Source organism: Symphalangus syndactylus, chromosome 19 (assembly GCF_028878055.3).
Source record: "Symphalangus syndactylus isolate Jambi chromosome 19, NHGRI_mSymSyn1-v2.1_pri, whole genome shotgun sequence".
Classification (NCBI taxonomy): Eukaryota; Metazoa; Chordata; class Mammalia; order Primates; family Hylobatidae; genus Symphalangus; species Symphalangus syndactylus.
Genome location: NC_072434.2, coordinates 26,315,116 through 26,333,922, shown reverse-complemented (window position 1 = coordinate 26,333,922; position 18,807 = coordinate 26,315,116). Strand labels below are relative to the sequence as shown.

General features: G+C 34.0%; 1 protein-coding gene across 1 annotated transcript in view; it reads left to right on the top strand.

Annotated features, from left to right (window-relative positions):
- Positions 1-18,807, top strand: part of LOC129458233 (complement factor H) — a 209,050-nt gene that overhangs the window by 19,485 nt on the left and 170,758 nt on the right. The window contains 6 exon segments of the mRNA XM_063613713.1: positions 3,481-3,666; positions 4,366-4,471; positions 6,503-6,579; positions 7,999-8,190; positions 10,137-10,307; positions 15,923-16,096. Of these exon segments, the coding sequence (XP_063469783.1) occupies positions 3,481-3,666; positions 4,366-4,471; positions 6,503-6,579; positions 7,999-8,190; positions 10,137-10,307; positions 15,923-16,096 (906 nt within the window).

The window sequence follows — 18,807 nt, the reverse complement described above, 5'->3', positions numbered from 1 at the left end:
TGGCTTGTATCCTAGCTGCTCCAGCTGCAGCCATGTCTAAAAGGGGCCAACATACAGCTTGGACCATTGCTTCAGAGGATGAAAGCCCTAAGCCTTAGCAGCTTCCACATGGTGTTGGTCCTGTGGGTACACAGAATACAAAACCTCCACCTAGAGTCAGAAAATGTATAGAAATGCTTAGATGTCCAGGCAGAGGTGTGTTGCAAGGGAGGAACCCTCATGGAGAACCTCTACTAGGGCAATGAGCAAGGGAAATGTAGGATTGGAGCCCCCACACAGAGGTCCCACTGGGACACTACCTACCGGAGCTGCGAGAAGAGGGCCACAGATCCTCCAGACCCCAGAATGGTAGATTCACTGACAGGTTGCACCTTGTGCCTGGAAAAGCCACAGAGACTCAATGCCAGCAGTGAAAGCAGCCAGGGCAAGGGCCCATACCTTGCAAAATCATTGGGGCAGGTCTGCCCAAGGCTGTGGGAGCTCACTTCTTGCATCAGTGTGACCTGAATGTGAGACATGGAATCAAAGGGGACTGTTTTGGAACTTTAAGTTTTAATGACTTCCCTATTGGATTTCTGACTTTCATGGAGCCTTTGGTCCCTTTGTTTTAGCCAATTCATCCCATTTGGGATGGGAGAATTTACCCAATGCCTGTATTCCCATTGTATCTTGAAAATGACTAATTTGCTTTTGATTTTACAAGCTCATATGTGGAAGGGACTTGCCTTGTCTCAGATGAGACTTTGGACATGGACTTTTGGGTTAATGCTGTAGTGAGTTAAGACCTTGGGGGACTGTTGGGAAGGCATGATTGTGTTTTGAAATGTGAGGACATGAGATTTTGGAAAGGCAAGGGGCTGAATGATTTGGTTAGGCTCTGTGTCCCCACCCAAATCTCATCTTAAATTGTAATCACCATAATCCCCGTGTGTTGAGGGAGGGACCCAGTGGGAGGTGATTGGATCATGGGGCAGTTTCTCCCATGCTGTTCTCATGATAGTGAGTGAGTTCTCATGAGGTTTGATGGTTTTATAAGCATCTGGCATTTCCCCTGTTTGCACTTCTCTCTCCTGCCACCATGTGAAGAGGTCCTTGCTTCCCCTTCCACCATGATTGTAAGTTTCCTGAGGCCTCCCCAACCATGTGGAATTGTGAGTCAATTATATCTCTTTTATTTATAAATTACCCAGTCTTGAGTATTTCTTCATAGCTGTGAAAAAATGAACTAATACAATCTGCTTTTAAGATTTTGCCTTTATCTTTGGTTTTCAGCAGAGTATCAGTATAGGTTTTCTTGGTATATAGCATTTTGGGGGTTTGTTGAAATTTTGATTTTGTGAGTTGATTTCTATCATCAGTTTTGGAAACCTTTGAGCTATTGTTTCTTCAAATATTGCCTATGTTCATTTTCTTCTCTATTATTAGAATTCCAGTTAAACATGTTTTATAACTTGACTCTACACCACACATTTTTTATACTCTGTTTTGTTTGTTGTTGTTTATACACTTTTGTCTTTCTATATTTCATTTTGGATATTTTTACATTAAACTTACTCTAAGTTTAATAAGTTTGTATTGTGCTGTGTCCATTTGATTCTTAACACCATCTGACAAGTTGTTATTTCTGATTTTTTGTGCAATTTTAAGATAGCACATGATTTATTATGAGTCAATTTTATTTTGAATATCTTTTTAAAATTTTCATCTATATATTTTCTATGGTTCCTTTAACATCCCTAAAATACTGTTATAAAGACCTTAACACTAATTCTAACATCTGAATCTGAGTGTCTAGTTCTACTGAATATTTATTTTCTCTTTTTGTTCACAGTTGTTTTGCTTCTTTGTGTATCTTTTAATTTTTATTCAAAATCGTATTTTTAAACAAAAACATGTAATGACCAAAGTTGATATAACTTACTCTCATCAGCAAGATTGTTTGCTCTTTCTTGAGCCACTCAAAAATTTAACTCAGAGGGACCTGGGTAACACTTTTAGTTTGAGTCAGTCCCACTTCTGGTTTCTAAAGTCTCAAAGATTAAACCCTCTTGGGTTTTTAAAGTCAAGAATCTGGTTGGTTTCTTCTATCTCAAAAGACTAATACACACATACATACACACACACAGAGTATATACATATATACATAAATATAAATATGTATATATATACACACTATATATGTGTGTACATATATTAGACTTTTGAGAAAAAGAAGCCAACACATATATATTAAGTATGTGAGCATATGATATATATATATATACAATAAAAGCTGTTTATATATATGTTTGCTTTTCTGCTGTTTTGACTCTGCTCTTATATATTTATAATCTTAAATGCTCATATATACATGAAACAGCAGAAAAGTGAACATATATATAAAAAGAGCTTTTATTATAGATAAATAATATATATATGTATACAGCTTTTCTGCTGTTTTGACATCTGCTCTTAAATATCACCCAGAGTGACTTTCAAATATGGCGTGTTTTGATGAGAATACTAGTTGTGTATTTGAATCAGATCCATTTTCTTATTGAGACTTTTTTTCTATGAGACAATGGGAAAGTCAGTCTTCCCGTATGAAGCTACCTAGACTCTAGCAAAGCAACCTGATTTGGCAAAGTTTCAGAATTTTTCATGCTAAATATAGCCTCCTTATGTTTGATTCTTTCTTACCTCATTACCATTCTTCCATTCAGACTAAATAGAGGCCTGATCTTGAATCCATATCCAGAGCTGACAAACATAACCAGGTGAAAAATGGCCAGAGACCCTATATTTACTTGAAACAGGTCCTTCCTACTTGGGTTTTGTTCCTTTAATCCTCTTTGCTCCCACAACTTACCTTTGAACATACATGTGCACACACAATTTGTTGTTGTTCCAATTTGGAGTAGAAACATTGTTCTTTTCCATCCTATTCTATCTTATTTGGAGTGCCCGTATAATTCTGTATTAACATCATGCTTCATTTTGTAAATATAATTTTTCTACCTGTAATGCATATTATACATCTCTTTGAGATGTATTTAATAACTGGCTTCCCTAATAGAATGGAAATGCTTTGAGAACAGATAATTTGTTTCTTCATTGTTTTTTCTTTATAACTTAGAATAGTGCTCAATAAATATTTCCCAAATTAATGGAAGAATAGTAGAATGCTCTCCAGCAATTAAGAGTAATATAACAAAATATATCTATTGCTTTGCAAAGTTTTTTAGGTGTTTTTCCACAGTGAACATTCTTATAAAATTATGTAGATACAAATTTTGTAAGGTGAAATGTATACTTACACTACATGCATGAAATGTATGTTTACTCCATAGATAGGGGTTAGGAGAAAGAGAGAGAGAGAGAGAGAGAGAAATTTAGATAGACCTGTAACTGTCTAGGCATTTTTAAAAGCAACAATTACCTAAATATACTGTACATTTAAATAGATACTTTATGCACTTATTTTGTTTTTATTGTTTGTAGATTGCAATGAACTTCCTCCAAGAAAAAATACAGAAATTCTGACAGGTTCCTGGTCTGACCAAACATATCGAGAAGGCACTCAGGCTATCTATAAATGCCGCCCTGGATATATATCTCTTGGAAATATAATAATGGTATGCAGGAAGGGAGAATGGGTTGCTCTTAATCCATTAAAGAAATGTCAGAGTAAGTACTTAATACGTTTGTGAAATTTATGAAAACTTTTAGGTGTAAAAATACTTAAGATTTAATACTGTAGCAATTACGGCTGAATTATATCACTATTGCCAGTCAAATACAAAATAATACATCATCTTTTTTTTTTTTTTTTTGAGATGGAGTCTGGCTCTGTCACCTAGGCTGCAGTGCAGTGGCGCAATTTTGAGATGGAGTCTCCCTCTATCGCCTGGCTGGAGTGCAGTGGTACTATCTCGGCTCACTGCAACCTCTGCCTCCCTGGTTCAAGCAATTCTCCTGCCTCAACTTCCTGAGTAGCTGGGACTATAGGCACGTGCCACCACGCCCGGCTAATTTTTGTAATTTTAGTAGAGATGGGGTTTCACCATGCTGGACAGGCTGGTCTCGAACTCCTGGCCTCGTGATCCACCCACCTCGGCCTCCCAAGGTGCTGGGATTACAGGCGTGAGCCACCATGCCCAGCCAATACATCATCATTTTCAAAAAGGAGTGGTCATCCTCCAAAATTAAAAAAGCAAGCATATAGTTTAAGTTCAATTATGAAATAATAGCTTTGCTATATTTAATTTTCCTTATATTCAATCTGTCTTCTTATATAATATCAAATATACTTGTTCCCCCACTCCTACATAAAATATATTCCTTGTTATTACATACTAATTCATAACTTTTTTTTTTTCGTTTTAGAAAGGCCCTGTGGACATCCTGGAGATACTCCCTTTGGTTCTTTTAGCCTCACAGGAGGAAATGTGTTTGAATATGGTGTAAAAGCTGTGTATACATGTAATGAGGGGTATGTAGTCCACACGAAAAGAGGTTTATAATTAAGATAGAAAATAGGAACTGTACTACTTTATATATTTTTAAGGTTATTATATTTTTCTATGAGCATTTAAAAAAGTAATGCACAAGTACCTGAAAATTAAACTATGATGGAAATAATTAAATCTGGATACCATATTATCTCCTTAACATTGAAAAATTTAAATGAAGTATAACTTATCTGATAGAGTATAATTATAGGAGAGTGGGGAAACAGTATGCACATATATAAGTATTCACCCAACAAGTCTTCACGACATTCTATTTTGTGCAGAGTATCATGGGAGTTCAATGTGTCAGGAACAATAGGAATTGTAAACAATTTATATTGTATGGTAACTGTTTTGAGAGGTTTTATAAAATGTAAGGAAAGCAAGATTTTCACCTGCTTATAAGTTTTACTTACAACTAATGTTACTTAATGTCCCAGGTCTGCAAATTATTCTTACCACATGGATTAAAAATACTACTCTTTCAGAATCATTGACTCTGTTCCTTCTAACCAACTACTGGGTTTTCATTGCCAAAATCATCACTGTATATCCTCAGTGTTATTTTATCCCTCTTATTCTCTGCTAGATCAAAAATTATTTTGAAGAAAAACTTATATATGGGAAAACCAGGATTAGATCACTATAATTGTATACTTCATAAATATAAATGTAACTAAATATTACAAATGGAATAACATTATTCTTTCTTCATTTTTTTCTTAATTTGAAGCAATAAAATATAATAGTTTAAAGCTTAGTCACTGGAGGAAGCCTGCCTTTCAATACTCTACCATTTAACATTTATGGGTATTTAAAAAAATATCCCTTTGCTACCATTTCCTCTCCTACAAAACAGACACATTTTATGTGCATCATGGATTGGCAGGAAAAATAAATAAGACACACATCTGCAGGCCTTAGAAGAGACCTTAAGATATTGTAGATACCAAATAAGTATGATTTCTTATGAATTTATTCTCTCCTTAGTCACTACCTGAGGGAGGTTTTTCAAATACATTTTTAGCCCTTCAATCATTACTGCTGATCTTATCACACATAACCAAATAGGTTATAATATCCTGGGGCTGAATTTTTTAATTTGCTACCTTCCTCACCTCTGAAATATTTCTTTTATCACAGGCTTGTGTCCTCTCTTTAAGTTCAGCACTTGACTTGGCTAAGGAGATAAAAATGTATAGATCTGAAGCCTCTAGCAATGATTGCACATTTTGCACATGTCCCAGGGAACTCATATTCAAATAGAGCATTTTTAGATTCAAAGGGCAGGCTTGATGGGTTACTAAAATTACTTAAGTTCAACATTAGATGGATTGGATAAGCAGATTTGACTCACTGGGTATTCCCAGGAAAAAATCTCTAGGATAGAGATGGAGAGATGGAGGCAAGTGCTGAAAGTAAATCACACACTAACAACTTTTGGCTGGCACTATCTTTATTATGTAGAAAGCCTAAGGTGTTCAGAAAATATCAGAATCGTGGAGGACAGAAATATGATCTAAGACTGGAGGAGAGGGAAACATAAGGTTAGTTGTTGGTTACTAGGATATTTTTAGCTTTTGTTTTGGTGATAGTTTATGGAGCTTACTACATTATTGAATTTAGCTAATTAGATAATTCCATGAAAAATAAGAATATTTTGTATGAAACAATAATGAGTTTGTCATGAACCAAGGATTATGATTATTTTCAGTCCATGCACCAAGAAAGAGAGAAAGATAAAGGAAGAGAGAGGTTAAGAGATTTTTCATCTATGAAAATTAGAGGAAGAAGATTAATGTCCTAGAGAACATTAAGAAATCTAAGACAGAAAGAGAGTGAAGGAGGAAGAGAAGGACGAAGGAAAAACAAACAAGAAACAAGAAACAAGAAAATGCATATGCTGTTCATTTTCCTTAATATGGAGTTTCTGGACACTCAAAATGGCATTGAGTCTAAAACTGCGTATAAACACACATTATCTCAACGTTCTGTTATTTTTGGGTTTTCAGGTATCAATTGCTAGGTGAGATTAATTACCGTGAATGTGACACAGCTGGATGGACCAATGATATTCCTATATGTGAAGGTAGACATAAAATGTATTTACAAGTATATTGAAATAAATATCTAAGATTTTTAAAAATGTCTTACATTAAAATATCTTAAAGTCTCTATTAAATATTTTTTATTTATTTATTTTTTGCTTCTCATACAACGTAGAGTGGGAATCTGGCCTTTTTATTACTACATTCTTGGTGTTTCAAAAGCCAAATATGAATGCAGCATGATCTGATCTAATAATTGAAGTATTAGACATTAAGGAATCTAAAACTCATTTTTATTTCCTTTTGGATTCTAATGACTAGAAACGCATATAAGCATCATTAGCTAAATAAAGACCAGAATTTTGCCTTTATTAATGAAGAAGAACTCGCCCAGTGACCACCCAAATGCAAGGATCTATGGTAGCAGCTGAAGTGGAGAACCCGATTGAGACCTCCCACCAAGGGAGGTTTCCTGTGGACTTACCTTTACTGAAAAGAGGAATAAACTAAGGGCGAGCTCTGTTATTTCTTACTGGTCTGTAAAGCAAACAGTGAAAATGAGAAACTGTAGATTCTGTTTTCATGTTTTGAGCTAATAATCCAAATCTCTAGTCATTATGGAAATAAAAGAAATCAATCAGAGTAGTATTTCCTAATTCCACAGTGAGTAGCAAGTGGAGAGAGATACAGAAGAAATGTGATAATCATTCAAAAACTCTGTCAACTACAGAAAATAATGGAAGGTTTTTTCATCTATGAAAATTAGAGGAAGAAGATTAATGGTCTAGGGAACATCTGCATTGAAATCACCTGGGATGCTTGTTAAAAACTAAAATCTTTGGTTACTAAAAAATGACCTACTGAATCAGTATCTTTGGGGTGAGCAAGCAGGAAGATAGCCCTAAAATTTTTATTTTAACAAGCATCCTGAGTCATTCTATAGTACAATAAAGTCTGACCACAACCTTAGAGAAATTGGAAAATATTAAGTAGAATCAAAAGAAGTACTCAAATTATTTTAAACACTGAGGTCGAAGAGGATGGAAAATTAAGGATGATTTCTCTGTTGAAGTTAATGTCATAAAGTTTGCTTTTACATCTTTTAGGAATGCAGTGTTATATTATTCTAGGGCATAAATGAAAATGTTGTATTTAATTATCTCAAGCTTTATATTTCTTAATTATTTAAAAATACATGTTTGTTACTACAAAAATACAAGCTAGTGTTGAAAGTAGTAATTTTCATTGTCCACTCCCATAGAAAAGAATCATGAATAAACATTCCATTTGCTTGTTTCTTAGAAGCATCTATCTTTAGCAAACAGGCATATCAAATGCTTCTAAAAATAATATAAGTAATTTCCTCCAATCTTATCCTGAGGACGATTTTATACATACACATATTTTTCACAATAAACTTTTAAAATTCCATTAGAAAACATTATATTTATTTTCTTCAGTTGTGAAGTGTTTACCAGTGACAGCACCAGAGAACGGAAAAATTGTCAGTGGTGCAATGGAACCAGATCGGGAATACCATTTTGGACAAGCAGTACAGTTTGCATGTAACTCAGGCTACAAGATTGAAGGAGATAAAGAAATGCATTGTTCAGATGATGGTTTTTGGAGTAAAGAGAAACCAAAGTGTGTGGGTAAGATACACTTACTGTTTTAGTATTTTTAGCTTTGTAAATGTAAATATACATTTAAAACATCGTTCATTATAAGGAATATCAGCAATATTAACAATAGCTAATGTTTACTGAGCACTTACTATCTGCCTGTAATTGAGCTAAGTTCTTTGCATGCATCATTTCATTTTAACTTTCAAAAAACTCCACGATTTATTTACTCATCACTTTTATTTTATAATTGAAGAGACTGGTGCAAAGAAGTTAAATCACATGCCCTGGATTATCATGTCATAAAGAGTCAAGTTAGGATTTAAATGTAGATTATCTGATGCCAGAGTCCATGCTTTAACCATAACTCCATTGTAGTTGCCTCTTAGGCTGAAAGAGAATGCTAAGCATTTCTGCTGCAAGCTGTGAGACATCTGTAACACACATTTGTTTTTAATTTTGAAAGCCAAAGATTCATTATGTATTTCCAGAGATACATTAGAATGACATTCGTTTTTGAATAACACTTCTAGGAAGCAGACGTGTTTTATATTTGTACTGCAAGTTTACTATAAATGTTGCTGAATTGAACAGAATCCACTAAATAAATTGTTGCCTCTTAAAAAAAGTTTTATAGTAAACTGTAAGCCAGGATTTTTTTAGTCATAATACTGCCAACCTGTGCATCATGACCAATCAAAGATTTTGGCTTCTGTGATAAACATCGTGGTTGATTTGTTTAGTAGTACCATAGTTCAAGTTCATTTTACCAATAATTGTTTGGCAGAAGTTTCTGTCATATTTATATTTTAATATTATCTAAAATCTCGAAATTATTTTTACTTTTAAAGTCTGTTCTATCTTATAGTTAGATACAGAGAAAAGAATTTCTCTTCTTAAGAATTCTTTATGACAATAGTTCTTTATGTTAAATCTAATATTTTTATTCAGCATAGCAAATATTATGTACTTTAGAAGTACATGGATGGAATTTACATCCTTACAACTAGATTCCTGTGGTTAGTGAAACCTTCCTGGAATAGCTGATGCCTACGATTAAGTCTTAAAGAAAAAAATGAGATTTTGTAGATGAAAATGAGAGCAAAAGCATACCAGAGTTCAGGGAAAGAGAAGTGGAAGGGCAGTGAGGCTTTAAGCAGCACGAAGCACCACTGATCCTTGTCCATTGTTCCTAGGCACCTTAGTCTAGGATGCAGGTAGGGAATGAGTCAGTGATAAATAGAAGGTGGGCCAATACAGAGTGCTGAGGTGCTGCATGCACCATGCTGAAGAACACATCTTTTATTCAGATTGATTTGGGAATCAATGAAGGATTTCAAGTGGAGTTATGATGTGTCTACCTGAGAGGTCATCAAGCTATACAGAAGGAAAATGGATTAGAAAGTGGGAGAACAGAGTTTGGGAAACTACTTATGATTGGCACAATCTCAGATAAAAATGTTTGAGAGAAGTGGGTATAAAAGATGATGGCCATTTTTTTTTTTTCTGAGGAAATCTTGGCTAAATGGTGATGACACAAAAACAGGTCAGTTACTTTTCTGAGATGTAATGACAATGAGTTAAATCAATGTCTTTGGCAAAGAGTCCTGTCTTATCAATAACTTATCAATAACTAGAAGATGTGTTGTTTTTTGCAGGTCATTCAGTGAAAACATCACAATAAAACTATATTTATGATCAATTTTATTTATATACTTGATGAATGTTACTGGTCACTATTTATTTCAAGAAGGCTAATTTATCCTGAAACTAAATAAAATTAGAAGCATAATTTTAATCAGAATTTTAACTTTCTTCAGATAAATCATTTATTAAGCAGTCAAGTCAAACAGAACTTTTGTTTGGTTGACTGATTTACCTGATGGAAACAACATTTCTGTTTTCATATAATTATGTCCTGGTCACAGTCCTTTAATTTGCAATAAACATTTTGGAATTTAATCCCTTTTATTTAGAAATTTCATGCAAATCCCCAGATGTTATAAATGGATCTCCTATATCTCAGAAGATTATTTATAAGGAGAATGAACGATTTCAATATAAATGTAACAGCGGTTATGAATACAGTGAAAGGGGAGATGCTGTATGCACTGAATCTGGATGGCATCCGTTGCCTTCATGTGAAGGTAATGTTACCTTTATTTTCTGGATCTTTATAAATTTATCACATATTTTAATTAATTTTTTAATAAAGCCACTTATTTTAATCAAAAGTAGAGTGCTAATTTATGTAAATAAACTATTATAAAAAACATATAGAATTTTCTGTGTTCAAGGTTCATTTTGAGTACACTTAGTACGATACACTCACTCTGAAAACAGACACAAACAGAGCCAGAAAAGTTCAGTAGCTTATTAAGTCATTGGTCTGTCATCAAAAACCATGTCTGGATCAGAGTGAGGACTATAATAGACTTCCTAATTCTCAGTAACATACAATTCTCAAACAAGTAGATTGCTCCACTAATGTCCAGAATTTATTTAAATTATATTAATATTTTAAAATACTTTAAAAGTAACTTGTATTAATACCAGGTGAGGAAACTCTCAACTGACAATGGAATTAAGTTGAAGGAAATGAATATTTTTGTTAACAACAGGCCCAGTATGACTCAACAGTGATGATGGTGCTGGAAAATTACCAAAAAAACAAAAAACAAAAAACAAAAAACCAAACTCTCTTAAGTTCCATTATGGAGGGATGTTACACAGAGCCAAAGAGTTCATCTCAACTGTGCTCTTTGCCCACCAAAAAATATATCTGGAATAGAGTGTTCTACTTAACCTACTTCATTTTAAAAGGGAAAGTTTCAAACTATCATGGCCAGGAAGAGAGAATATAGACAGTTGCGGACTTTTAAGAAATTATGCCGTAAGACGTATAGTAAGAAGCTACAGCTATAGTGTGGTGATAACTGTTTTGAGATATTTTCAAACATTTATAAAATGAGTGAGTTTGCTTTTGATGAGGACTGCTGCAATTAGTGAAACAAGGAACAGTGTTACCACATATGGTCCAGAAATCTAGAAGGGTGATACTGCCATACTGTGAGAGAAAGAAGAGTGGAACTCTTAAGAGCCCTCTGAACTTTAAATCCCGTGATTCATAAATATATATTTAAACCGTACTTTAGTAATCCTCTTTTACAAAAAGAATAGTTAATTTTGGGTTAATTTTATACACTAAAAAAATTTTGGTTTGAGCCACAAATGTCTCCTTGGAAAACATATCTTTCTTCACAATTGCGTGATCTCTACTTTTAGGCACTGTTAAGAAAATATTTAGAAAGAAATTAATGAATACGAGACAGTAATAACCCACATCAGATCCATGTTTGGCTAATGGTGTGTGGGGTCCAACTATTTGTCTTCATGACATTCATAGTTCCTAAGCAAAGGAAGTGCATGCACAAGTCCTTTGGCATTAACTTCTACCTGAAGTATATTACTTCCAGAGCCCCTCTCAAATTTATAAGAATTTATCCATCCAATAATCAAAATGTAACTTATAAACCACTTATTTTACATCAGGGCCTTGCTGTGTATTGAAGATAAACATTACAATAAACCATCATTCCAGCTTTTGATGAATTCAAAATAAGACTCTGGGAATTTAGTTTTATTTCAACATGTGACTCTGTAGCATTACTAACTCACTGTAGTCATCTGATTTTTTCATCTCTTTTACTTCTTCACTTTGCTACCTACTTAAAACTCTTCATTAGCACATATTTGTTTTCACAATGGGAGATCCATCTGTTTTTCCCAAATGTATTACTGCATTTCTATTCTTGCTTCTCTTGAACACTGATTGATTCACTCACACACACACACACACACACACACACACACACACACACACACACCCCAAAGACTCTACATTTATAAAACATTTTTCTTTTATAATTTTTTTCCATTTCTTAGTCACAAGTACAAGTAAAACCTGAATATTCAAGACAATGCTTGAGGGTCCTGCTTTCTTTAGGAAAAGAGATACCAAGAGAAGGCACTGGGATTGGGTACTCCTTTTCAGAAGACAGTTCACTAATAATCAATATAAATAAAGGAGGATTCATTCCAAATTAGTTAAGCATACACTCTCTCTTACCACGTTTTATTTTATTGAAATATACTTTATGCTGATTAGGTATAGAGAAGTCTTTCTTAATAAAAGAATTCCACTCTTTGTATGCCAACTAATATAGCATAAACACGACTATTTCCTTGGTACAAAGCAAGGATCTACTTGCTGATATAAGATGAATTCAAAATCTATACACATCATTTTCTCTGAAATCAGGTAACTTCCAAACTCTCTTTGATGCTTCTAAATCTATAAGAAGTTTGGAATTAAATAATAAGATAATATTAAAGTAAAATAATCTATTTAAATTTTAAATACTTAAATTTTCTTCAATCTGGTCTATGGCACATACATGTCAGAGGACTGATTTGAAGGTGAATTGTCAAAACTTTGGTCTCTGTGTCCAATAGGGACAATCTGTAACAGAAAGTTATTTACAGAAACAATCAAAGATACCAAGAACTGCTAAATGAAAGCTATCTTTGATCCAAATCTATCTCTTCCCTGTACAGATTGGATTTTCTGTTGGTTCAAAGCATAGAGTGCTACCCTTGAATTAGTATTCTAACTTCAAATGACTAATGGTTGTTTCCAATAGTAGGAAAATATGGATAGTCTCAAGTATTATTTTGGATAAAGGTACAGGTTCAGGCAATGTTTTAATAACATGATTTATTTTAAAAACGATTATGAGTGTAAGAAATTAAGGTTTATCACAGGATTTATATCTACTGCTTGAGCATAATCACCGGAAGTCCTTCTATTCTTAATTAACAAAATTGTTCTGTATTATTTTATTGATTTCTTAGTTAAACTCTTTGTTTTTGCATCTCATAGCTTTTGACTTCAAAAATTGGTATTAAATTGAGCTATATCATAAGGAAAAATAATTGAAGATACACAAACTGAACTTTAATGGGTATATGAAAATATGACACAGAAGAATGAAGTGACAGAGAAAAAAAGAAAAAAGGAATACATTTAAGACTTGTTTGAAGTTAGTGTCAACATCAGACACTGAAGACATATTTTTACATAAAATAGTAAAACTTTAAAACTTGTATATTAAGTCACATACATAGTTTCTCATATAATTATTGCTAATCTAAATATATTATCCTGTTAGCTATAGAGATATATTAAAGCTTATTCTGTCAGAATGAAGTATAAACTTAGGGGCTGAATGGACACAGTGGAAGTATGGTATTGAGAAGAGGAAATATATAATGAATAATTAAAACTTTATAAAATTTTATGTTTGACTAAATATACAACTTATGAGAAAGGAATGGTGGTAGTATAGAGAAGAAGTAGAAAAATGGCAGGAGAGGAGATGTGACAAGTAGGCAGGGCCTAAAATTTAAGTAAAGTAGAAGAGGAGAAGCAAAAAATATAAAGTAAAGGAAAATAATAAAATATAAAAGAAAAGCATCACTTAGACAAAAACAAGGAGAAGCAGGAGAACATAAATATATAAGGTAATGGAGAACACCAAAAAGTATGTAATCAACAGAGTCAAATATTACAGAGTTTTCTCTGTTCAATAAATAATTAAGAAATCCATAATATGTACCAGTGACTGGAATATGTGAAATGCAAAGCATTTCTGAATTAGAACATTGGAGTTCATTGGTAGCTTTTATCAGAGCAATGGCAACAAAATAGAGGTGTCAGAAACTAGGTAGTAGTGAGTTGAAGAATAAATGTGAGAGGGGAAAGTGGAGACAGCAATTATAAAATGGTATTTTAAGAATTTGGGTTTTGAAGGGGAGGAGAAATGTAGTACATTAGCTAAACTTGAACAAAGGGTTGAGAGAAGGGACTTAAAATTGGAAAAGCTTCCATATCAATTTAAGAGTGTGGTTGATAAGGTAAGAAAGAGGGAAGGAATAAACAATGGTTTAAAATACGGGGGAAAATGAAAGAATTAAAGAATTTGAAAGCAACACCTTACCATTGAAGACTAAACTAAAGACTTAAATCAGTATAGATACAGATAATGTTGAGGAGTGCTGGAAAGAAGTATAGGAAACTCACTACTGGTGGCCTCAATTGTTTTGTGTGAATGGAGACATTATCTGTTGATGAAGAGGCAATTGTTTCAGGTGGCTTGAGAAAAGTGAGGAGACTATGGATCATTTACTATGGGAAATCAAATAGTAAACAAATTGGGGGTATATAAATGGATTTCAAGCAATGCTGAATGTTCGCCACAGCTTTTTAGTCCAAAATAAAATATGACTCCAATATAAGTGGTCATATAGCTTTTCTACAATACTTAAAATGCATAGTATTTTATTTTAAAAGGAATATTGCAAATGGATCCAATATTGAGATATAGCAGAGTTAATGGAAAGGAATGAGAAGGTGCTTTATAGATTAGGACACACTGGGCCAAAGGATGGCAAACTATAGGCTGCAGGTAAAATACAACTTGCCCCCTTTGTGTAAACAAAGTTTTATTGAAACACAGCCATGTTCATTTGTTTATGTATTTTTTTCACTACTTTTGTACTATAATGGCAGAGTTGAGTTGTTGCAGCAGAGACCTTTTATCTGGCCCTTTACGGAAAAGGTTTTCCAAACCCTCTGCTATTTTATCCTATTATAGTAAGAAAAATGTAATGCAATATCTCAATGTTTAAGATATTAAGACTAAAGTTTATTTTCATTCATGTTCACTTTCAATGTAGATTAGAAGGGACTTTACTCATGGTATTAATTGTAAGAATCAAGTGACAGAAACATCATTTTTTTCTTGTCCTTCTTTTTTTTTTTTTTTTTTTGAGACGGAGTCTTGCTCTGTCCTTCTTTAATCACGGTATCTTTGGGAAAGAGAACATAAAAATTCACACAATGGCTTTTAAAACTTCTCTCTAAAGTGAAAGATATTACTTCCACTTTTATTATAGTCTCCAACTCAATCACATGGCCACAGTTACTTCAAAGAGGAAGGTTTGTGCAGTCCTATCAATTGTCCAGAAGAAAGAAACCCTGAATATTTGTAAACAATCCTTATGAGAACCACAAAAACCAAAGAATAGAAGGAAAGCGAAAGCAGGAATTGAAGTTATATGTGATGAGAACATTGCCAGTTATGGATAATCATGAAGTAAGGGATGACTTTGGAGAAGAAGGGATTAAGAGCCCAGGAGGCACAAATATGTCAGATGAGAATATAGTGAAGGGAAAAATAAGTGATATATCAGAAAGGATACTATGATATGTTCATTTTAATGCCATTTTATATTATGCTAAGGACAAATAAACAACACCTACTTTTTTTTTTTTTTTTTTTGAGACGGAGTCTCGCTCTGTCGCCCAGGCTGGAGTGCAGTGGTGCAATCTCGGCTCACTGCAAGCTCCGCCTCCCGGGTTCACGCCATTCTCCTGCCTCAGCCTCTCCGAGTAGCTGGGACTACAGGCGCCCGCCACCACGGCCGGCTAATTTTTTTGTGTTTTTAGTAGAGACGGCGTTTCACTGTGGTCTCGATCTCCTGACCTCGTGATCCGCCCGCCTCGGCCTCCCAAAGTGCTGGGATTACAAGCGTGAGCCACTGCGCCCAGCCAATAACACCTACTTTTAAATGTTTATATAAATGATGAATTTTAATGATACTTATTTCTGCATTGTCCACACATCCTTTTTCTTTTCAGAAAAAACATGTAATGCTCCTTATATTCCAAATGGTGTCTACTCACCTTTAAGGATTAAACACAGAACTGGAGATGAAATCAGGTACCAGTGTATAAATGGTTTTTATCCTGCAACCCGGGGAAATACAGCAAAATGCACAAGTACTGGCTGGATACCTGCTCCAAGATGTACCTGTAAGTTCCATTCATATCTTGACCCATTTCTTAATTCTGAAATTTCTTTTAAACACATAAAAAATGGGGACTCAATAAAACCAAATATTTGTCTTATTGTGTATACAAAGTAAGGCTGGTGGAAGCATTCTGTAGTTTTCAAAGTTGCTGTAACTCATTTTCTTTGCTACTCAAAATTAAATGTGTATGTGTGTTTATGAACGTATGTTTCCCTAATTAATAAATTCTTTCAATATCTGAATTAAAACACTAGATAAAAATAATGTCATCTAACACATACTATATTAGTTATTTATTGCATTGTAACAAAATACCCTGAAAACATATTTACTTAAAACAACTAACCTTTATTATCTTACAGTTTCTATTGGTCAGTAATCTCAAAATGGCTTATATAAGTAGTTGTGAATCAGACTGTCTTCTTGTGTTGCAATCAGGATCATGGCCCAGGCTACAGTGATCAGAAGGCTTGACTGGGCAGGAGCATCTGCTTCTAACATTGCTGACACAAATGGCTGTTGTCAGGAGGCCTCAGGTCCTCACCACATAGGCCTTCCCATGAGTTGATAAATAGCAGCTTTCTCCAGCACTACTAATCTGAGAATAGAGGAAGCCACAATACCATGTATTAGTCCATTCTCACACTACTAGAAAGAACTACCTGAGACTGGATAATTTATGAAGAAAAGAGGTTAAATTGACTCACAGTTCCATAGCCTGTACAGGAAGCATGGCTGGGAGGCCTTAGGAAACTTACAATCATGGTAGAAGATGAAGGGGAGGCAAGCACATCTTACCATGGCAGAGCAGGAGAGAGAGAGAGCAAAGGGGAAAGTGCTACACACTTTTAAACAACCAGGTCTCATGAGAACTCACTCACTATCATGAAAACAGCAGGGGGGAGATCCACCTCTATGATCCAATTACCTCCCTCAACATTGGGAATTACAATTCAACATGAGATGTGTGTGGGGACACAGAGCCAAACCATATCAATTATCTACTCACACACTGTTAACTTCAGCCATATCTATTCTTTCGAAGTGAGACACTTAAGTCCAGCATATATCCAGGGGGAGAGAAATAAGGCACCACTATTTGGAGGGAGGAGTGTTGAAGGACTCCAAGTCTTAGTCATTTCCTAGTGTTGGAGGTAATTTCCTAAAATCATCACATGTAGCAAAATACCACTCAAGTCAACAGAGTATTTTATTTCTGGGATGCTCCTTTACCCCTTTTTAATATTTTTTTATATCTCTACGATCAAATTTCTTTTCTTTCTATCTAGAAGTACCTAGACAAGATGTACTACACTTAAACTATATATTCCATGAAAGAAAAATATGATACAAGTGATTGATCAATGACTTCAACTTTAATTCCCAGCATAATTCCAGTCCCTAAGAGAGGAAGCTATTATCAGTATGAAACAGATTTCAATGTGCATAAGAATTATAAGTAAAATATTTAATGATTTTATGGTTGGCTTATGACAAGGAAGTTCAGCCCAAATGTATCTAAACCGACTGAGACCCAACTATATTTGGATTTCAATTATTAATGTTTAGCAATGAACCATCTGGAGTTCTCATGGACAAGATAGAGAAGTTGATCAGTTATATTGTTTATCAGTTTTTAATTTCATTAAATAACCACATCTAATTATTAGATGCAGGACTTTATTCTCAGGCCTGCTTCATTACTCACTTGTGTCACTGAACAGTTTAATGATTTAGCGGAAGTGCAGTACAAATTCACAATTGGAATGATACAGAGGATGATAATAATGAATCTGCATTAGGGCAGATTCAGCATTCAAAGAGAATTTTATGTGCTAAGCTGAATCTAATAAGATGAAATTTAACAACGTTGACTCTAAGATCCTGGACTTGGGTCAAATAAATTATAGTATGAATATATTAGCAGCAGTTATAAAAATTAGTGAATATTTTTATCAATTTTAAGATCCGTTTGAGCCAATTTTATGATGGAAACACCATAAATGCTGTGAAACCAAAATCTACATTTGTAGAAGTGTAACAAGTAGAATGAAGCTATTTGAAGTCCTTCTATTCTCAGCGCTGATGAGACCCTATGTGGGTCCTAATATTTGCTTCAAGGAATCGATTTGTAAAAGGGATAAAAACAGATGTAAATGTGACTAAATTGGAGAAGAGCTAAATAGTTCGAGCCTGTGGTAATGATATATGTTTTTAATTATGCCTCCTTTTTATTCCTTTTGGAAAGAAATCTCAGTGGACAATTTTATTTTATGACATTGTGGTAAATACCATAATAAGATGGATACTCATACTTGTTTTGAAATCAACCACAAGCTTTCAAATCTCTACTCTACCATTTAATGTGAAATTCAATTGAGATCTTTAAGACACAGCTCCTGCAAATCCAAGACTCAAGCATTCCCAATGCAGAATTATTGTTAAATAATACGTCTCAACAAATCATGATGAAATTTGTAAAATCCAGTGGTAAACAGAAAATATTCCAAATCTTTAAAAAGTGGTGGGGAAAAATGTAGAATGTTACTTAAAAGAAATAAGACTAAGTAAATGTTTTAGTTTTAACACTGGGAACTTCAGATAAACAGGGAAAAAAATCTATCAATTATAAGATACATGGATTGTAGGCCAAGAAACTATACTGAAAGAAGTATCAGTCACTAGTCTTTGTTAGAGAAAGACATTTAAGAT